Below are 23,384 nucleotides of genomic sequence, written 5' to 3' on the forward strand. Positions count from 1 at the left end.
CCACGTCTGGCTTTGTGTCTCTGTACAGGAACCATCCTTTCTCTGGGTAAGGGGCTCCTGCAGCCCCAACTGCTTGTCTGTATCACAGTGAGGGCCCAACTTATGGCACATGTGTTTGTACCCACTAAACTGATAGCTGTGCCACAGGCACTGAGCCCAGCCCTTCCCCCAAAGGATACCTGTAGGTACTGGCAAGAGGGAGTAAATGCTTAAGAGAACCGCTAACACTGCCTCTGGGGCCACGAGGTCTGCATGTGCAAGTCCCCACTTCACAAGTGGAAAAGCATCCATACAATCCAGTGAAATATGACTGCCTGCACTGAAAGACATTCAAGATGCTGAGGCTCGTTCCTATCAGATGAATAAAACATCACCTGTTGTTATGGACCTTACACTCTGTTGAAGGCCAAACCCAACCCAACCAAACCATTCTGACTCATAGCAACCCCACAGGGTTTCCAGGCTATAAATCTTTATAGAAACAGATTGCTATGTCTTTCTTCTGGGGAGTGGCTGGTGGGTTCTAACCACTGAACTTTTGGTTAGCAGTCTAGTACTTATTTAACCATGGCGCCACAAGGGCTCCTACTGAAGGCCAGTACCATACAGATAAAGAAGATAATATGAAAAGGGTGATATAAGCATTTGCCAGAGTAGTGGATGGGGGAGCCAAGGGCTGGGGTAAGGGTGGGGGCAAGAAGTCACCAAAGTTAATTCCTGAACTGAGTCTGAAGGAAGAAGAGGAGCTACTCAGAGGAACAAAAGGAGAAGGATCATTCCAGGTAGAGGACTAATGTGAGTGAAGGCAACAGGGCCTGCAGAGAATGGCACGTATAGCTGACAGTTTCAGTTCAAATAGAATGTTAAATGTCTCAGTGTTTGATTTCTTGTAACAAACCTGAGATGTTATGCCATGTTATATTAAAACTATGCCACACCACACATTTTGCCCTCATCGAATATTCCCGCAAAGCTAGGAAGATCAATGCATCCGATTCTAAAATTTCCCTTTTACAGACTTAGGTCCACTCCTTTGGAGATATGAAAAATACCCTGTGGTCAATAATCTCAGCTTCTACTGTAGGAAACTCGAAAAAAAGAAGCAGATTCAACCCAAAGTAAACAGAACAAATAATAAAATTAGAGCAGAAGTCAATTGAAAGCAAAAATTAATAGTAAAAAAAATCAAGGAAACCAAAAGCTGGTTCTTTGGAAAGATTAAGAAAACTGATAAATTAGTATGACACTGCCAGCCCTTATCCGCCACGTGCCTGGTGCCAAGAAGGGCACATTACCCCTCAGACTGAAGGAAGCCTTGTTTTAGGTCACACACCAATTCTGTAGAGTGAGAGTTAAAAACCAGTAAGTGATTCCCACAACTCAGCTGAGCCTCAATCCCAAAACCTGAATGTGGGGCCAAAATCTGTGAGCCAAATGGCTAAATAAATACATTAAGAACACTCAACATTACCCAAATGAGACTGACTATAAAAAAAACACATAATGAAAATAAAGGTTGAGAGACATCAGAAATGACATCAAGAAAGAGACTGACTCTGGGAACTGGGGTTGAGATTTACTGTAACAGAGGGGCACTTCAGGTAAGAGTTTGCTGAAAGTCAAAGAAAAAAGAGAAATAGGACACTTGATCGTCACTCTCTCTCACAGTGAGCTAGCTCAATGCTAAATTCTAAGAGACAAACCAAAAAGCAAGATTAAGACCTATAGAACTTTTAGGCAAGAAATTTTTAACTTGTTCCAATATGCTAGTTTCTAACAGAATCAATACTTAACAAATGCCTAATGTCTATAGTTTTTTTTTTGTTGTTGTTAAATAAAATGATCTCAAAGCGGGTAGTATGAGAGAAGACTGCATGTTGATGTGAGACCAGGAAGGAGCTAGCAGAGAGGCAATCACTGCTCTGGTTCTAGACAGCTGAGAATGTGGTGTCTGGATGGATGGTACCTGCTCCCTGAGGCACAGGGGGACAGAGAGTTGGTTTTGGTTGGCTGTCCAGAAGCCAGAGTACACCAGGGGCCATCAGAGCATTCTCCAGGAAAGTGCTGAGTGTTGCCATAATCAAAGCCGGCAGTGCACGGTGCAGGATAGAGAGCTGTCCCTGTGATTCTGATAGAAGACCCTCATTCTTCTAACCATTCATAACTCATCAATCTAGACAGTAGTGTAAATGACAACAGAGTGACACAGAAGTCAAACAGACAATGGTCCAGCATGTGGGGAAAACAATGTGGAGATCTTTAGGGTGATCTAATCTCTCCATTTCAAAGAACCAGCCAAACAGCATCTTAGGTCTGATTTTAGTGCTGATTCGGTATCACTGCTTTTTCAGGATGTCAGACTACTGCTGCTGCAATGCTGCCCAAAGACCAAATTACCCACTATTTATTATCACCAAGGCAATAGGGGCAATGGTATAGCTTGGGCCTGACGTATTTTGATGCCACAATAGCTGGGGAAGGGTACTGGGGGAGCCAGTGGAGCCATTCTGTTCAACGGCAGAATGTGGTGCCCTACACAAAACTACGACAGATTATTCCCACAGTGCTCACTAGGCAACAACGTGGTTAACAACTGACTTACTATGGTAATGCAAAAGTACATAAAAACTACGTTTCTATGTGTCAAAATGTTATCCTCCTGTCAATGAATCATTTCAAAGAAACTATCATAGGTCAGGCTTTTTGTAAGATAATCACTGTATAGGTTAGCCTGCAGTTGGGACTGTGGTACACTGTGGTGAGTACAGTACAACACATACCTCCACTGGGGTGTGTGGGGGAGGGGGAGGGTCTCCCAAGATCCTATTTGTTGGACCCTGCTCCCAGGGTCACATGCTGGCTAAAATGAAGAACTCCTGGACATCACCTGAGAGGCTCCTCGCTGCTCCATGGTCAACCACAAAGAAATCAGAAATTGTTCTTAAGAATCATCCCTGATGTGAGGCATCAGTAGATGAAATATAAGATTAAAAGCGGGACCCACTGTCCAGAAATGCCTCAAACTCAGAAAAATGCTAACTGAAATGGAACGCATTTTAACCACAACTAAACGTTCTCTGCCTTTCTTCAGCTGGTAGAAGTCTAGTGATGGATGTGCAAGACACTTTTTATATTTGTTGTCTGTAGAAGGGCCAAGCCTTGCCTCATGTGCATCTTCATTTCCTCAAGAGATCTAAAAAAAAAAAAAAAAAAAAAAAACCAACCCAATCAGAGCCCCCTGAAGCCATCTCCCAGGCATCTGCAGCTCTAGGTGGTTACTATCTTATGGTCTATGGTCCTGAACAGCCCTACAGGTGTACCCACCTGCAGCAGACTGACGGACATTTGCACACGATTTGGGCAAACACAACTACATATAGCCCTATGCACAGGCAGGCATTTACATACACAACAGTGCCTCATCTCACTCACATCTGAGTACACTCAAGACATGGCACACATCAGTAGAGTCAAACACACAATTTGTTTAAAAAGCAGTTCCAGAGTACTTAAAAGACAGGTAAATAGACCCATTAGCAGCTCCCTTTCCAAACTTGGAAAATCAGTTGAGAAATGTTTCAATTACAGTTTAAAGTGAGAGAAAAAAAAACAATGACGATAATACAACATTTTCTAGTTTCATCTCTAAATGTTCTTATTTATTCTTTACTTCACTCCTAAGGGATAGACAAGGCTCATTCAGGTTAACCTGTAGACCTGGGGTTCAAGTCCAGGTCTGACCCCAAAGTCCTTGCACTTCTCTATTAGCTTGTTATTCTATGAGACCACTCACTATCCTCAACAACTCATGGAAAGTCCTCTTCCAGAAAATCTGCAATCTACAGTTGCTGTCTCCATCAAGATAAACTGAACCATATGCTGTGCTGAAAGTCTCCGGAAAAAGAAACAAACAGAGCTCAAGTCATAAGAAGGACGACTCTTCCATCCCATGGGTTCTGGTGTCTCCATGGGTGAAGGTGGTCACTTTTGCTGTCTCATCATGGTACTTACTTGGGGTGTGGAAACAGCATAGCATAAGCCTGGGATGAAAGGCTTTTAAAACCAAAACGTGAGCTGCTTCCTCTAGCTTCAACAAAACCATTTGCTAAACCCAGAAACTATATCACAGATAAATGGCAAGCACCAATTTTTTTAAGCTACACAAAATTGTTTTTATTATGGAAACTGACACCTATAAACCCATGAAGTATGGGGTAACCATTTCATTGAGTTAGGCGGTCTAGTTTTAATTTAATATTTTGTATCCAAAATTTTCATCATTCCATTCACAGAGAATAGAAATCATCTGATTAAACTTTGGCATTTGATTAATGAAGGCTTCTAAAGAATGCTGTCTGAGCATACTTATCTCTGGATTTGCATTCAGATTGTGCAATTAGCAAGCAAACTATAATTTAGATCTCTCATACATTATCTATAGAAGGATGACTATGATTAATAAAAACAAGATTTAAACAAAACAGGGAATTTTGCTTGTTAGAGTGTATAAAGACTACAAGTTCACATATTAAAAAAAAACAAACTTGCTGCTGTTGAGTTGGAACCAACTCATATCGACCCCTCCTTAGGTTTCCAAGGCAGTATCACTATAAAAGTAGATTGCCTAATCTTTCTTCCAAGTAGTGCCTGGTGGGTTTGAACTGCCAGCCTCTGGTTAGCAGTCAAATGCCTTATGCACTACGCCACCAGAGAAAATGCTAATATATTGGCATTTCAATTAAACTTGTTTCTACCAAAACCAGACCATAAGCCACCTTTCCTTCTCTACTTCTTTGTCTGGCACAGTGCTATACTGTTCTACATGGAGATCAGTCCATTCATGACTGTATATACCTTAGAAAGAAGAAGGAAGCAAGCACTGTAAACAAAGATGCATTGTTTCTGGTGATCATAATTAAAGCAAAACAAAGCATTTTCATTCATTTCTTGTCCTGTCTAGAGTCTGCTGCACTATAAAGGTCACTCAGATGGACTAGGAGACTTGGACCACCCTCGAAGGAGATTTGTATAGCTGCCAAGTTGACAAGGGGTACAACTGTGGTAGTTAAGGTTATCTGTCAACTTGGCTGGGCCTGGTTTTGGGTGGCTGGGCAGCTGGATGTAATGATTCCCTACGGTGAGACTGGTAATCAACTCCATGGTGGAATCCACCACGAGCAACTGAGCAGCTGCCTTAGGGATGTGGTCTGCTTCCAGTATATAAGATGCTTTGAGAAAAGGTCTTGAGTTTTTTGGCACATATGGATCCTGCATTTGGCCGAGTCTTCACCTCAGTGGCCTGCCATGTCATCTGCCGATCTTGAGACTGTTTTTGGACTTGAACTAGTAGCTTGACATGCTGCTTGGTAATTTTGAGACTGTGTCTTTTTACTTGTCAACCTTGTGTTTATCAACCTCAACAGCCAGTAGCTGCCTAAGTTAAGAGATGCCTCCAGCTCTAGTGGACCAGGAGCAAGAGGCAGAGTTGAACCCCAAGGTCCAGGAGCCTTCACCAGCCCCTAGAGCAGACACTTTAAACTCAGACTTCCAGCCTCTTAAACTGTAAGAGAATAAATCCCTGTTTGTTAAAGCCACCTACTTGTGCTATTTCTGTTAGAGTAGCTCTAGAGAACCTAAATAGAATCCATTGCCATGACTCAATTAAGGCCACCTGAATATTCTGGGGCTCCTCAAATGACTGCAGCCAAGAGCAGTCACCTGCACACAGAGCAACTTAGGATGGATTACTTGACAGTAAAGCAGCAAGGAAGACATGGAAAGTAAAGGCTGGCAGCTCCAGTATTGGTGAGAATTTTGGTTGGAGGATGGTTCTAATTATTCCAAGAGCAAGTGTTTTCACATTCTAAAGGGCCTGGGACAACCTCCCCTGGCCCATGGCCAACATCCCTTCCATCTCTTCAGAACTGGTGGTAAGCCACAGCGTTCTATGTCTATAAATGCGAGTGGGCAGGTGGCAACAACCTCCCATGCAGAGGGCCATGACCTATAGTTGCTGACTTCCAGCAGATGAGCCAGGGCTTGAGCTCATGCAGGTTCTGCGTAATGACAGAAAACAGCAGAGACTACTAAAGAACAAAAAGATGCTTGGCTATCATGTGACAACACACCCACTGATGAAGAGACCTCAATGCACAGGCTATTGAAATACAAAGAACACTGTACCAGTTCAGCTAAATTCAGACTTCCTGTCTTCTTCATTGCCTTTACATTTCAAGTAAAGACTTAGCTTCCCTGAGAAACTCTTTTCCCTAGAGGACCATGAACACCTCCGTGATATCCAGTCTTCACTGACAGCCCTTGTTCTCCCCTTCTTGGAGTTTCACAAACACGTCCTACACAATAGAACTGGTCACTGGGAGCTGTAATCCTCAGTATACCACATGGGTGTCTATCATTGAGCAAAAATGCCTTAAGAGCTCCATTACCTCACAGTCCCTTGGACTCTGTCCCACAACACATATTAAGTGTGCCTGTGCTACCAAGACACTTTAATGCTTGAGGACACTGAGAATTGTATCTGAAGGCTGCTATTAGCCAAATCTGGGACCATTTGAGTATCAAAATTAATATTACGAGTAACGCATAATAGCACACTGAGTAAAACAGAAATCCAAGAATCAAAGTCGATGAAGTAAAAAAATACATAGGAGAGAAAGCAAAGTCCCCCTCCCCACCCCCTGCATTCCTTCCTTCCACTGCAAACAGGAAAATTATTTTATAGTAGAAGACTCCATCTTAACGAAGTAATCAAAGTTAATATCAACAGTAACGGGACAAGTTGACATTATGTGCCTCCTGATGTGACGCACTGAAGAGGACACATGTCACCTCTGGGGTGCTTCTGGTAAAAGTGCAAAACTGGAACCTAATCAAACAAAAACATCAGACGCATCCAAATTCAGGAAGTGTCTACAAAGTAACTGTCCTGTGCCTTTCCACAGTGTCTGTTGCGAAAGACTTCATCCAAATTAAAGGAGACTAAAGAGACATGACAACTAAGTGTACACTGTGATCCTAAATTGGATATTAGATACAAAACAAGACTTAATTATTATTATTATTTTGCTAAAAATTCTATATATTGGATTAATTGGTGAAATTTGAATAAGGTCCACAGTTTAGTTCTATAGTAGTTAACTTCCTGATTTTGAAAATTATACTGTAGTTATGTAAGAGAGTATTCTTTGGGAATGCACACTGAAGTACTTAAAAGCAAAGGGGTATCATGCCTGTAACTTACTCTCAGTTCAGAAAAAAATATGTACAAATATATAAAGAGAAGAGAATGTTAAGCAAACGTGGCAAAACATTGGGGAATGTGGGTAACACAGATATAAGAGAGTTCTCTGTACCATTCTTGTAACTTTTCTGTAAGTCTGAAATTATTCCAAAATAAAATTTTATGGGAAAAAACTCTTATTAGATGGACAGCGCTGATTACTCTGCCCTGCAGGGTAATTTGGAGCAATAACACTGAGTTCAGAAGAGAAAAGGGGAACATGCACTGGGACTTTGCGCTCACCTTGTGCCTCTCTCACCTCCTCCAAGGGTTCAGATGCCACAGCTTCGTCTCATACGCTTCCCCACTGCCCTTATACATGACAACTACACGACAACTTCCTCTATTTCTCTAACTGAAAAAATGGGAAAATATCCTGTCAGGCTTCGAAAGGCTCAGCAATAAAAGACGAACACTTTAGAAAGGTACTATAATAGTATAAAGCACATAAAGAAACTAAATGTTTAAAACGCTAAAACCCATTATAAAGCAGACAGCCTCCTATACTTGCTCTCCAAGAGGTGACAATTCCCCTCGTGAAGATGGCAGGTAATCTGAATACATTATTTTCCAAAACTGCCTCCCAATCCCTCACGAGATCTCAACCCCAAACATTTAACAATGGACAATTACTATGATTACAGATAATAGATTATTTTTTATTTTAACACATAACTATTAAAACAGGCATTTGTGACTTTGGGGGGGTCACTTTGTTACTATCCTTAGTCTAAAGAGTCTGGTGTTTTGAACATATAGAGAATATACCGCCTTGGTTTTAGAAAAATTAGACTAGAGCCTAGAATCTATTCCTACTCCTACCCTCAATATCCTAGCCTTCTAAAGTCCTTTAATTATAGTGACTGTATTTCCACATTGGATTCTTTTTTAAGATATGCAAAATAAGATGTACAATTATAAAATATTAAAAAATGCACAATTATAAAATACTGTAATGAGACTAACAAATTTATTTTACCAAAAGCAAAGAGAATAGGTCACATTTCATTTGAAAAGACCGATGAGGCAATTTTAAACATACACAGTTCAATTAAACTGTGAAATACTGGGAGGAGGGGGAAGAAGGTATATAAACTTGTTAGATGTCACATCTCATCCTCAAAGAAGAAAAGGTACTAAAGACAACCCAATGTCTATGTTTCATTTGCACACGCCTAGAACTATTCACTACACTTAGAAGTCTAGGTGAGGGCAGTGGCAATGGCATGGCTGCATTCCAATCCCCACCCTCACCACAGTCCGAGTCTCATCACCGACCACATGCGGTCACTAAAGAGGTGCATTAACCAGGTGCCTTTGGGTAGGGCCTGGAGAAAGACTTTTAAAGTCACTTGTACTTCACCATTCAAAGAGAAGTGTTTAAAAAATACCTTAAGCACATCTTGCTCTGCAGCCGCAGGCTGATACAATCTGAGACTGGTGTTCATCTCTAGAGTTCACAGTAGTATGTGGATTCTGAGGGCACCAAAGCCTACTGCCTCCTCACTTTGGTAGGATCCACCTACATCACATCTAGTCCTGAGGGCATCTACAAGTCCCCTTCAGAAACAGACACAGTATGAGGATCAGTCTATCACCTATGCTCATCTTGAGTGTCTACACCCATCAGAAATGCTCTTGCCCTGCTGGGTTCTGGAATCAGGGCATAATGTATTTAGCCAACCCTCTTAAAAGGAACCATTTCCTCCTCCCTCCACATCAGGACCAACATCTTGAATATACTGCATCTGTTTCTGATCAGTTCCTCCTACATGGTCATATCAACACCCCTTTGAGTAAACCAAGGCAGGGAATTTGCAGGAAGAGTAACTTTAGTGGTAAATTATTACACCAACCAACCTTCAAAATAATTACCATTTCAGATCTAGGTTGAGAAGGAATTTATGTTCTGTGGACTAGTCCATGTCAGGTGTGAGATGCCAGGCATTCTGCCAGCTAAAAACACGATAAGAAGTTTCTAAGTCCATTGACTCATTTAATGACAGAACCATGACTATAAGCACACTTCCCATCAAACACACAAATACACACCCCACAGGAAGCTATGAAGAAGATCTTTTGGATGTTATCATGAAGTCCCTGATTTCCTTAGGGAGATTCTGTAGTGAAGTAATGAAAGACTACCCTGTAATGAGAAAAATGTCCCCTACGTGTGTTTAGAAGAGGGCTAAAGGCCTTGCATATAGACAGGAATATAAGAATGATTCAAAACAATTAACAGGTAACATCCATTTACTAAGCCATAACTAGCTAAAGAAAGAGACTAATATTTAAAGCAGAAGAGAAATCTTGAGATGCTCTGAGCATGACCTCCCAAGGGGGAAAAAAAAGATTTTTTAAAAAAACTTTAAAGATGTACAGAGGTACAATTGTGAAATTCTCAAAGAATAATGTTCAGAAAAAAGCCAGAAGAGAAGTTACTAAAACAGAATGTTATTAACAATTATAACATTTTCTACAAAATAAGACTCTCTTTGTCTTCCTTTTGGATAAATCAACAGAAATATATTCAAACAAGGTTGTTTCAAAAGAAAGTAAAAAATACATTATATCACACATCTGTTAGTGTAGCCCTTACAGAAAGAAGTCACACATGCTCACAATGGTTCCAACTCCCAGAGTGAAAGCCTACAATTTTTTAAATGTCTTCCATGTTAAAAAGGTATCCAAATGGTAATACACATTGCCAGGCCATTAATTAGCAGCCTCGTAACACATCTTAATAAATAAATGTCCAACAACAACAATGGGGCTGGAAAGGGCAACAGTTCTCTTGTTCTCACTTGAGCCACCTGGTATACTGCAGGAGAGCCTTTCAGATTACTGTTGACATTGTTCCCTTTCGCTGAGGATGGAATTTTAACTTTGACCTCACCACCAAAAAAAAGAAAAAAAACCACTCAAACCCACTGCCACTGTGTCAATTTCTTACTCATGACAACCCTATAGGACAGCATAGAATTGCCCCATAGAGGTTCTAAGGCTGTAAATCTTTTTATTATTATTATTTTATTTTTTATTGTGATTTGGGTGAAGATTTACTGAGGCTGTAAATCTTTACGGAAGCAGATTGTTTCATTTTTCTCCTACGGAGTGAGCGGCTGGTGGGTTTGAACTGCTGGCCTTTTGATTAGCAGCCAAATGCCTTAACCACTGTACCACCAGAGCTCCATAAACCACCTAAAGGGAGTGCAAAAAATATCCTGTATGTTTTGAAAACTGTATTAATAATATTTATGCAGAAATATTTCAAAACACACAATAATCCGTTTTTTTTTTTTGCACTGACGTAAGGTGTGTTTTCATAAAATTCCTTTGTCAACTTATACTGTATTTTATTTATCATTATTGAAATTCAGCCATAAAGCAAATGGAAAATAAGAAAGGAAAAACAATGGAAGGTCACGTGTAGGTATAAGTTTTCATTTCCAGAAATTAAAAAAATAAAACCAATTCTGACTCATAGCTATCCTATAGGACAGAGTAGAACTGCTCCACAGGGTTTCCAAGGTTATAAATCCTACCAGCAACAGACTGCCATTATCTTTCTCCCGTGGCGCGGCTAGTGTGTTTGAATCACTGATGTTTTGGTTAGCAGCCAAGTGCTTTACCCACAGTGCCACCAGGGTTCCTTGTACTTATTATTAGTCAACATTTTTTTTTTTTTTAAACCATGGCAAGGGGAGAAGGATGTGAGGAGAAAAGGGGGTAAAAGAAAATAGCATTACCCTCCTTGTGTAATAGGCATTAAACTCGTCTCCAATACGCCGCAACTCTTGTGCAATCCATATTTCCGGGCGCATATCTGCAGGTACAGCCTGAGACTGCCTCATGGAAGCTGCATCAGAACAAACAAAACAGAAATCACATTGCTTTCCACAGATCATTCAGAATGTTCCAAAGCCCATCTTCCATTTTTGGAAGCTCTGTAATTCACAACAACATATTAAATGTTTATCTGGCAAGTCTGTTACATAACTTTGATAAAAGAATAAGGATACAGAGTAATTTCCTTTTTCAAAAGTAGAGATTCAGAATTACAAAAATTAAATCACAATTAATTACACACTGTCATTTCAAGAAGATAAACAGCCACAAAGGCAGTATAATAAATACCATAAAAAAAATACACTTGAAACGTATTAGAACATGGAAATACAGTATGTTAGTAAAATAATACTTTTCATCTTAATGCAAGGTAAAATTCCTAGGAAAATTACAAACATCACATAGGAATATGAGAAGAAATGGTTGTCCTATTCAAAGCAAAATCTTGAGAAACTAGAACAAGCTAGCTGAATGAGATCAATGGAAGTAGGTACTGTGATACAGCCAGTAAGTCTTCAGGAGTGCTGTCACAGGGCTAAATGAAAGTGCATATTTTGTTTCAATAGTAATGGAGCCAATAACGATGGATTCAAGACTATAAACACCACATGGGTAGAAAAAAATGTACTGGGTGTAGAAGCGGAGCCATTTCTGAAAGGAAAAGAAAAAGGGAGGTTTGCCCTTTCATTAAGCTGTCAGGAACATTCACACCGGGTGCATTTATCCATTTGTTAATGAAGCCAGTAACAGTCATGGGACAGCCAAAAATGAAGGTGAACAAAATTATGAGCTATCAAAAGACTCCACCTTCCTATTACATTGTTGTTGTTGTTGATGTTGTTGTATGTGCTGTTGAGTCGGACCCGACTCATAGCGACCCCTCCTTGTGTTTCCGAGGCAGTATCGCTATGGAAGTAGATTGCCCCATCTTCCTTCCGGGGAGTGACTGGTGAGTTTGAACCGCCAGCCTTCTGGTTAGCAGTCAAGTGCCTTAGGCATTACACTATCAGAGCTCCTTCCTATTATATTAGGAAGATAATATTCTCCACTCACCAAAATGAAAAGCATCACATGCAGAGGAAAACAGTTGAACAAAACGTATCCACAAAATATTCTTAGATTTCAACTGCTATTCACATGTAACTTATGTCAACTTATTGTTAAGATTGTAGTCATGATTAAACACGAGTGTTATGTTTTAACCAAAGCAAAATATTTTAAAAATCTATGATCACTGAGTTTCATCTATGGGTGGATAGACAGGTGGACAGCTCTGGTAGCATAGTGCCTAAGGCACTTGACTGCTAACCAGAAGGCTGGAGGTTCGAATCCATCAGCCACTCCTCGGAAGGAAGGTTGGACAATCTACTTCCGTAGTGATACTGCCTCAGAAACCCAAGGAGGGGTCACCATGAGTCGGATTCGACTCAACTGCACATAACAATAACAACATCATGCAGGGCTGAGTGTGCCCATCATACAGGGTTGGAAGACAATGTTTTACAAGTGTATCTGTATGTTCTGTAAGAATTCCCAGGTATATAGAAGAGCTGACAAGGGACAAGGTTGTAGCCACTTTTTAGCCACAGCCAGCTACCCAGAAGGAGCTAGTAGTTGGACTTGTGGGCTTGGGACCATAGTCAAAGCAGACATCAAGCTCAATTGGCATAACATTCTACACAAAAACATTGTTTCACATCCTGCTTTGGTGAATAGCAACTGGGATCTTAAAAGCTTGTAAGTGGCATCTAGATGCAACAATGGGTCTCTCCTTGCCAGAGCAAAGAAGAATGAAGAAAACCAAACACACATGGAAACAATTAGTCCAAGTAACTGGTATTCCATGTGATCCTCAGCCTATAAGACTATGAGACCAGAAGAACTAGATGGTGCCTGGCTACAACTGTCAACCACTCAGAGGGGAATCTATGTAGGAGATCCTGGATAGAGTGGGAGAACAATGTGGAACAAAGCTCAAAATCATTAGGAAAAAAAAAGGGGGAAGGCAGTTTGCTGGTCTGACAGAGCCTTGTGGAACCCACTGAGACTATGGTCCCTAGTTGCCATTCAGGTCTGGAATCAAACCCACTCCCTGTGGCTTCCAGTCAAACGAAAGACAGGCATATGAGCTGAACATTCACATTAGGTAGATACACTCCTTGGAGAGATCGATCATGGGTGAACAGAAGGGCTGTGTATGCACAGGGAGACAGGTCTGGGGGCAGGAGTGAATGGGAGGGAAGGACACAGGGAAGAGGTACTTATGTAGATAAAGTGGGAGGGAAGATGTTGCATTGTGGGAAATTTCAGTCAATGTCATGAGACAAAGTGTATGTGAGCTGCTGTATGGAAGTGAATTTGCTCTGTAAATTTTCACAATAAAAATTAAAAGAAAACCAAACCTATGATCACTGAGTTTCATAGTAACACTAATACAGTTTTCTGTTTTGTATTTCTGCAAAAGGTCAATAAAACTGATGTTGACTTATAACTCTCTAAGAGCACTTAGAAGTGAACTTTTTGAAGAGTATTTTCTATAGTTCTTCTCAAGACTCCTCCATCTTCTCTGTCCTTGAATCTCCATACAAGTGAATTTAACAATGATCCCAGAAAGACATGAGTACCTGGGAGAGGCAAGGTATCCTATATGCCATGTGTGTATGTAAATCCTTAAGTCCTCTCCAGAATTATCTGTACTCTATGAATAAGCCAGAGGAAAAAAACTGCTAATGGAGCTCTGGTAGCTCAAACCCATCAGCCACTCCTCGGAAGGAAGGTTGGGCAATCTACTTCCGTAGTGATACTGCCTTGGAAACCCAAGGAGGGGTTGCTATGAGTTGGGTCCGACTCGATGGCACATAACAACAACAACAAAGGAAGCCCTGAGGAAGACCAGAAAGGTTAATGGTGGGGGAAAACTTTAGGGTAAGTCAGACATATTCCCTATATATACATCTAGCCACATTAAAAAAAAAAAAAAAAAAAAAAATCACATTGGCTAACTCTTGGCTAACCCTTGTCTTAAAATTTCTAATGTTAATCCCATGAAATTAAATTTTAATTGACTAAGCTGGCATCAAAGAATTTCAGTGTAGATGTGATAACATGTGATAATGCGATTGGTCACTTCCTTTTCCTGTGCTTACAGCCCTGAAGGAGTATTTACTACAGCACAAATACTAAATCGGTTCTATTCTTTTTATCCTATCAGCAATCAGGTATTCCCATGTTAGAAACTTTTTAAAAGCTAACTTGCTGTTAAGGAAAAAGAAATATCTTTTCTTTGAGGATCTACTATGTGTTAGGGCCTGCAGCATGCTTGCAGGTATGGTCTCATGTAATCCTCCTGAAAGCCAGAAGAGGAAACCTGCCTGCCCACAAACACAGGTGAACAAGGCAGCCAGCAGGACATCACATGGCCATTTAACCAGCCACCGTCATCCACCTTGACTGGGTTTCACAGCCCTGCTTATTCCTCACTAGACATGCCTGTGCTTGAGAGAATAATTTACCTTTAATCATAAAAAGTCAGAAATGAAGAAAAACTATCAAAATAAAAACAGTGAAATATGGACTATGTGTTTTACAAAGAAAGGAGATTGGTGAAAACTGTTACATGATGTTTGAGAAACTAAGATATTCACTAATCTACTCAACAAATATGAATGCTCATATGTCAGATGTGGTTCTAAGAAGTGTTCCTGTGTACTGCAGCAAAAGTGGCTAAGCCCTGGCTTCATGTAGCTTCATTCTTATGGATTACATATTTAATTTCAACTAGATATTAAGTTTTTCCAGGATAAACCTACTTTTAAGTATACTGTATACTTCTCATAATATAACATAAAATAACTCCACAACCTCTAGGTGAATCCTACTGAATTCTATTTAACATTTTTACTTAGATGAGTGGTTTCAAAGTTCTGCCCAGTTCATGTATGAGCTAGCAACCAGAAGCACGAAGAAAGGAACCAGTTTGTGTCAGTTTAGCAAGGAGAGCACCTAGTCAATGTGTCAGCCTAGCCAGCAGCTAAGAAAAAAATACGGAACCTCGTCGGCCAAATTCAATGTGGTCATCTTATAGGTAAGGACCATGATGTTTTTTGGGATAAAGGGTAAAGGCAAGAAGATGGCCTGTTTCTTCTATTACAAAAAAAAAAAAAAAAAAAGATAATTCAGTTGCTATTAGCTTAAAGAAAGACACTGATGTACACTTATCCATGAGTCCTTAAGACCTCAGTGGAGTAAGAGACTGAAGGGTGGGTGGTGTCCATGGAGGGCCAGGATGCTGTACTGTTAATAAGCACCCTAAATGATTCTGACACAGTTACAGACCATATCCTGGGAAATACTGAGCAAAGGGTAAGACACCATGGAGGAGATGCCCCGATGCCCAGAGGTGTGTCTTCAGGTAACATTTAAGAGTTAGGAGAGATATTAACCAAAGATAATGAATTATACCAGGTTCAGGATTCATTGTAACTGGCAACAGTTACAGGTTAGTAAGAGACCCATCAACTGTACCTATGTGTATTTTTCACAGTTGTTATAAAACTGTAATGTACAATAAAAATTAAACTCTGCAAAGGAGACTGATCTGTCTAGACTACTCTAACATCACACCTATACTCATTTGGTTTTTAAAACAAGAATAGTTTTGGTTTTTTTGAGAGGCAAAACACAGTTCTTGATCCTTGAATCTATAAACCTAAAATTAATGGCCAGCATTCATTCTGCATAAACAACTAGCAAATATTTACACAGAATATTTAGTTGTTCAAATTATAAAATTAAAATTCTATTTTGAATATATTAAAAAGCATTCTATTCCTGTATTTTCAAAAGGTAGCTTTAATCTGCTACTAGAGTGCATTTTTCAATATAAACTTCAAAGATGATTTTTCAAGTGATATAATTTCTTCTTTAGAGGCAAGGGCTATTCAGTAACTTCATCACTACCTTAATGTTAGTGACTGTCTCATTTGGTCTCACGCCACATGAGAACCTAATAGAAGACAGCATAGGGTCTCGTGGTCCAACATAGAAAACTTGCCCATGGGCACTGGACAGAGTCAGAATTAGGGTTTTCATTCTCTTATCACCAGTTGGCTTACTTCTGCACCCTAGTCACCAAAGGCTGCTAACCCAAAAGGTTGTTGGCTCAAAACCATCAGCTGCTCTGCACCAGAAAGCCAGGTCGAGAGTGGCAATGGGTTGCCACAATGGTAAAGGAACCCACAGGTATGGTCTTCTGAAGGTGTGGTCACAGCCAGTGGGATTTACAGGCAGGGAAAGCATGAGAAATAGAAATGCATCTGCTCCAACCTCACTACTGTATTCTACCTGGATACTAACCAGACTACTCCCATTTTAATATAGTCAACCTATCCAAAAGACAACTTAAGTTTATACTGCCAATCAAGCCATACCAAAACCAAAACCAAACTCACTGCTGTCGAGTCGGATCCAACTCATAGCAACCCCTCCTTGGGTTTCTAAGGTGGTATCACTAGAGAAATAGTTTGCCCAACCTGCCTTCCCAGGAATGGCTGGGGGATTGAACTGCCAACCTTCTGGTTAGCAGTCAAATGGCTTAGGCACTACACCACCAGAGCTCTCAGTCAACCCACAAACATAAAAATTCTGTTCTGCCATGTGCCTAACAATCGTACATGCTAATATGTGATCAATGAGTCTTTATTTAGAACTTAAACTCTCTTAAGTAGGAAAATTAAATTTTTAACTTATAAGGCAATTTTACATGAACACAAAATCTCTGGATTTTAATCAAAGGGAAAATTCTCATGAGGTACATTTTAAACTCAAAACGTAATTTTAGCATATAAGGGAGCATTTCATGCCACAAACCTAACACTAAATCTCCAAGGGTGGGAGTGAAAGCATAACAAAATATAAACCACTCTCCAGGTAAAGCTATGCCAAAGCTGTAAAAGCCTGCAGTTCACAGGAGGCTGGTTCCAATCCTGTAAGCACCAGACTGAGCCACAAGGAACTTGCTGGGTGTTCAGATTTTCTTTTTACTTGTAACAAAAACCACTAAAATGCAAGTGTGTCAGAACCCGTAATTTTATTACAACTGAGATATGTTAGCTGAATTTTCATCAGAATTCTCAGAAATAATTTTTTTCACATTCAGAAATTACTAGTGTAATTTCATATGGGGAAAATGCCATAAGGTATAATCAATCCAATTTCCTATACCCAGTATTTTTCTTTCTTTTTTTGATTGTCATGAAAGTTTACAGAGCCACAGTTTTGGTGTTGTACCAGTCTCTATCAAAGCAATTAGTCTGTTTTTTGGGGGGTTATTTATCTTTTTTAATGATTTTGAATTTTGTTCCTCCCCCCCCCCACCACCGCCCCGGTCCAGGACTTTCTATCATGATCCTGGTAAGAAAGCAGTTGACAGTGATAGCTGGGCACCATCTAGTTCTTCTGGTCTCAGGATAGTGGAGGCTGAGGTTCATGTGGTCTATTAGTCCTTTCTATTGTTTTTCCTTGAGTCTTTGACTTTTTTTCACATTTCTTTGGTCTGAATGAGGAGAAATCAGTAGCTGCATCACAGATGGCCACTTGCAAACTTTTAAGACCCCAGGCACTACTTACCACAGTAGGATCTGGGACACTGTCTTTGTGGACTATGCTATGCCCATTGACCTAGATGTCCCCCAACACTGTGGTTCTAAGTCCCCAAGACCAGTGACTCATTCCCTCAAGGTGTTTGGTTATGCCTATGAAGTTTTTAGAACTTTGCTCTGGGGGGATGGTATTTTCCAATGCTAAAGAACTTTGGGTTCCTAAAAGATACATGCAATTTAATGAGCAGACTGTTCTGGTTCAACTGCAGAACTGTATTTCAATTTTAAGGTAATTTCAAGTTCTAAAAAGCTCAGCAATCAGAAAAAATTAGTATCGTGGTTAAATGGCTAATAGTGAAATCAGGTTGATAGTGAAATTAATATCGTGGTTAAGTGGTTGATAGTGAAAAAGAACTTTCTGTAGCACTGCCAGTCACTACAGGAAAAAAAAAAAAAGCTCCCATCAACTGAGAATGAGCTCAACAGTCAACACAAACCTTCTGCTTTCTCTTGTATGTAGAACAACTTCTATTGCACTATTATAAGCAACAAGTATTCAAAAGAACTGAAGTCATATCATGACACTCACTGTAACTCTTTCTAAATCCTACAGCCCAAGTTCTGCAATGATGCAGGGAAGTAAGATTTAATGGCACGTGCACATGGGGTGGTGTTATGTAATACAGGAGCATTCACGTGACTGGTATCTCATCCTGAGGAACAAGACTGATGCAGCTCATGCTTCTGAGTGAGGTACGAGCCACGTCAACCACCTCTATTGGGTTTCAGGTTCCACGAGCACATCATTTTAGTTCCAACGTCATTACTGGAATTTCAAATGTGGTCCCAAAACCCAATTAAAATTCATGTAAACACTCCACTCTATACTGCTTTTAGATGTTCAGTAATCTACAGACATTTGGGTAGAATCAAGACCATATTTTAAAGTAATGAACATTAAGCTCTATGGAACTGGAAGAAGGAAATGGGTAAACATTAAGGCCTGAACTGATAGTCAACTCAGAGCTGAAAAATGATTTCTCAGTCCCAAAAGACATGTGGAATATATGACTTCTGATGAAATGAATGTTTATTTTAAACACAGACCAGAACACACCTAGCCAAATACATGCTTATCTCATTTGGCAAATAATATGTGCCATACTGGGGGCTGTAGGCAGAGAGACAAAAGGCTAATGCTCTCAACATCTCAGGACTGTCCATCTTTACTCCCTGAGGAAAAGTCTGATTCAAAACCAAAAGCCATAAAAGATGACGTGAAAGACTGTTTCCTCGTACTCTGAAACCAGCTCTAAAATCAAGTACAAAAGACATACTCAAAAAAAGTTTAGAAGAAACACTACTGGTATAGGCAACAGCCACTTTGAAGCTCAACCCTTATTTGGAGAAATACAAGTTCTGGGATGTTTATGAAAGCCAACAGTCCCCTTACTTAACTTGTGTATTCTTCAGAAATACCTTTATGAATTCAGAACTGTCCATTGCTTACAAGAGGAAGAAAGCACTCAGTCAGACCACTACCATGACCTTATGAAACCCACCCAAGTGATCAGGCTGCCTGCTTGCCCAGTATTCTCAACTGGCCGTAGGGGAGAAAGCATAGCTGCCATCATAGTTTTACTACAGTGAACATTATCTATTTGAAAATCTCCAACACCCATGACTCTCAAATAAAATGAGAAGATAAAAATCATTTCTCTCTCTCTCTCCAGCACCCACACAAACTTGAGTCTAATTCTCCTTTGCATTACTTTGTTTTTTTGATACAGCTATCAATTCCCCTGAGCCAGTGGATGAAAATGAAAGTCAGAAGAGATTCTTTTAGTATTCAGCATTAGTACTCATAGTTTCCTATGTCCACTATTCTCTGGCACACAATTGTGACAGCCCAGGCAGTCACATGAAAAAAATCACTGCTTTAAAAACAGTTGCTAGGATAAAATATCACAAATAATAAAGGTATGAGGTGAAGCCAGTGTTTTTATATTACTTTTGAAAATACTGTGTATTTTGTTATATATTGCTACTGCCATTATGTGGCCATAGGTTGCTGTAAGTGTCCCTGAGTCAGTTGCAACTCACAGTGACCCTCTGTACAACAGAACAAAATACCACCAGGTCTTACACCATCCTCAGAATTGTTGCTGTATTTGAGTCCAGTGTTGCAGTCACTGGTGAGTCCATCTTGTTGAAGGTCTTCCTCCTTTTTGCTGACCCTCTACTTTACCAAGTATAATGTCCTTTTAAAGAGACTCGCCCCTCTTGATAACATGCCCAGAGTACGGGAGACAAAGTCTCACCACCCTTGCTTCTAAGGAGCATTGTGACTATACTTCCTCCAAGACAGATTTGTTCACTCTTCCAGGATTCCGTGGAATGTTTAATAATCTCCTCCATCACCATCATTCAAAGGCATCAATTCTTCTTCAGTCTTTGTTATTCAATGTCCAGCTTTCCCATGCATTCGAAGTGACTGAAAATACCATGGCTTGGGTCAGATGCACCTTAATCCTCAAAGTGACATCTTTGCCTTTTGACACTTTAAAGAGATCTCTTGCAACAGATGTGCCCAATGCAATACACATCATTTCATTTCTTGACTGCTGCTTCCATGGGCATTGACTGTGAATCCAAGTAATATGAAATCATTGACAACTTCAATCTTTCCCCCGTTGATCATAATGTTGCTTAGTGGTCCAGTTGTGAGGATTTTTGTTTTCTTTATGTTATAATCCATACTGAAGGCTGTAATCTTTGATCTTCATCAGTCAAGTACTTCAAATCATCCTCACTTGACAAGGTTTGTCATCTGCATATGGCATGTCATCAATGAGTCTTCCTCCAGTCCTGATGCCATGTTCTTTTTCACATAGTTACCTTCTTGGATTATTCACTTAGCAGCAAGTCAGAACAAGCAGCTTGTATCAATTTCCAGCCTGACCACTGGAAACTACCAGTAAGCCATGGCTGTGAAGGATGGACAGAAACCTGGAAACTATCCTAGTGTTCATGAAAGTTTTCCCTTTCATTACCTGTTTCTTACAATAAAGAAAGAAATCTAAAGGCATTAAGATTGATGTGTTGCACCTTTTTACTCATTTCTTACTTAGCAAAAGGAGACCTAGTTACCCAGTTTCATGTGAGCTATTCCTGACACATATGATTACTAGAAGCTGGTGGAATGCCAGGAGCAGCTGAGACACTGACTTGTTACACCTATGTCCAAGGAAATACCTGGTTAATGCTTACGGAACTCCAGCACACTATGCCAGATGGCAGACCAGTCCAAGAGTCCTCTTCAGCATGACACCTGGTCTTTCAGCCTCTGTGTGCCCACTACCCGGGATAGGTGTGGACTATTTCTTAAAGTTAAAGGGCAATGAACTTCTATAACCCACTTTGTAGGAAGTTGAAATGTTTCCTTCTAATCTCTACCTTAACCTTGATTCGGACCTCTGGAGCTAGATAGAGTCTATCATTCCTCTCATGTACAAGATTTGACTTTTTGTGATTTGATCCATAGCACTTTCTTTCACTGGCTGATTTTTGGAAGCAGGTCGCCAGGTCTTTCTTCCTAGTCTGTCCTGGTCGGAAACCCTGCTGAAACCTATTCAGCATCCTAGCAACACACAAGCCACCACTGACTGACAGATGGGTGGTGGCTATGCTTGATGTGCAGTGGCTGGGAACCAAATCCAGGTCCCCTCATGAAAAGAGAGAATTCTACCACTGAACCACTGATGTCCTCTGATACAGTATTCCAGTTTTTAGCAATGTGGGCTGCCACATGCTCCAAACCTTGTCCTTCCATGTGCCTTTTATGATACACCCTGAGAAGAACCTCTTTCACCATCCTGGTTCCCCCAGCAGGCTCTCAGAATGCAATGTGCTGTTCTGAGTTGTGCCCAGTGAAGCTCTGGGTCTACTGGGGCCAGGAATGAGGACACAGCTCTGCTCCTTGATGTCTTCACACTGACCCCCTTTTCCCACTCCAACTCTGAGACAGCTTTATCTTTATTTCTCTAGTCTTACATTCCTTCCAGAGAAGCAGACAGATTTGACTGTGCCTCTTATTTTGAGAAAAAATAAAAATAACCCCCAAATTAAGTACAGTCAAATGAAGACCAACCCAGAGTTTACTTTAAGGCAAAAACATAAACCAAATATCCCTTGTACTGAAGGTGTAGGCAACTTCCTATCCAGACAACTTATTTCAGCACTTACTCTACCAAAACTATTCTAAAAAATGTTTTGAGAGGCCTCTTAAAAACTAAACAACTCTCTATACTAATTCACTTAAGACCATTCCTTAGAAATAAAACTTTTTTTTTTTTTAAAAAGTACTAACTTTCAGTGACTGAGTTATTCTCAGCCAAAGAAAAAAAAAGTCAGACCTTGGAAAGGAAATGAGAATTTAAACTACAAATATAAAAATTTCTGACTATATACTAAGTGTGGGTTCCTGTATGAAATTTAACATCAGCAGCAGGAAACCAGTGATGAACAACATGTTTTCTCCTAAATTCACTCTAAGGTCTCAAACATTACTATATTTCATCTTAGTGATACTGAAGACTAAGATATACGTCAAAAACAAGAGTACAAACAGAACTGAAAAGCTATACCTTCAACAGTTTTAAACTGAAATAAATAAATAAAATGGGCATGAACAGTATTTATGCAGTTAAAATTTGCAGCTGAGGCTAGTCTTGCACAGATACCAGTGATATAAAATAACCGCAATCCTTACAGAAACAATGGAAGACAGACTTAGGGTAATACCTTGCAGAAGGCCAGATACTGTGGGAGAGACATCCAGCAGATCTGCTGACTTGGGACCATGGTGTTGGGGGACACCAGACTCAAAATGGCACAACAAAATACATAAAAGTCTTGTTCCTCATCCTACATTGGTGAGTAGCTTTCAAGCGGCCATCGAGGATGCAGCTGATGGTCTCCTATCGTCAGAGGTGAAGAAGAGTGCAGAAAAACAGGGGGCATTTGGAAGCAATCAGCCCTAGGACACTGTGGCCCTGGAGACCAGAGGAGTTGGATGGTGCCTGGCTACCAATGCCAACCACTCAGGAAGGGATCAAATCTGGAGATTCCGGATAGAGTGGGAGGAAAAACATGGAACAAAATCCAGAAACTCAATGACCAGAATTACTGGTTGGATGGAGTCTGGTGAGATGCCCAATGCTGTGGTCCTGGGATACATTCTGGGCCCAGAGTGGGGCTTACTCCCAGGGGCTGGCTCTCAGCCCAGTGGTAAACAGGATATACACGCAGACCACTCAACCCAGGCTGATGGGCCCACATGCTCTGTGGAGCTGCGTCCCTTTAAGTGATAGACCATGGGGAACCAGGGGGGCAGCATTCGCACGGAGGTGGTGCAGGACACACAGGAGTACTAGCTGTGAGTGGTGGGGGATAGGGGGTGAAGTTGCTGGGCAGGGAGGGGAGGGGACTGGGTTGGGGTTGGGGGATGGTGGATAGGGAGTGGAACTAGGTGTACATGTGGTGTTGAATATAAAACAAACTCTTAATATAAAAATTATAAAAATAATAAAATTAAAATTGCAATGGCTATACATTAAGTGGGAGCTCTGGTAGCT

The 23,384-nt window shown here is 40.5% G+C and overlaps 1 protein-coding gene across 1 annotated transcript in view; it reads right to left on the bottom strand.

Moving 5' to 3' along the window:
• BCL2L11 (BCL2 like 11) overlaps positions 1-23,384 on the bottom strand; it is a 49,123-nt gene that overhangs the window by 7,018 nt on the left and 18,721 nt on the right. The window contains exon 3 of the mRNA XM_007959414.1: positions 11,050-11,159. Within this exon, the coding sequence (XP_007957605.1) occupies positions 11,050-11,159 (110 nt within the window). The remainder of the gene's footprint in view (positions 1-11,049; positions 11,160-23,384) is intronic.

The sequence above is a fragment of the Orycteropus afer genome, unplaced genomic scaffold (genome assembly GCF_000298275.1).
Source record: "Orycteropus afer afer isolate SDZICR_OR568_19922 unplaced genomic scaffold, OryAfe1.0 scaffold00017, whole genome shotgun sequence".
NCBI lineage: Eukaryota > Metazoa > Chordata > Mammalia > Tubulidentata > Orycteropodidae > Orycteropus > Orycteropus afer.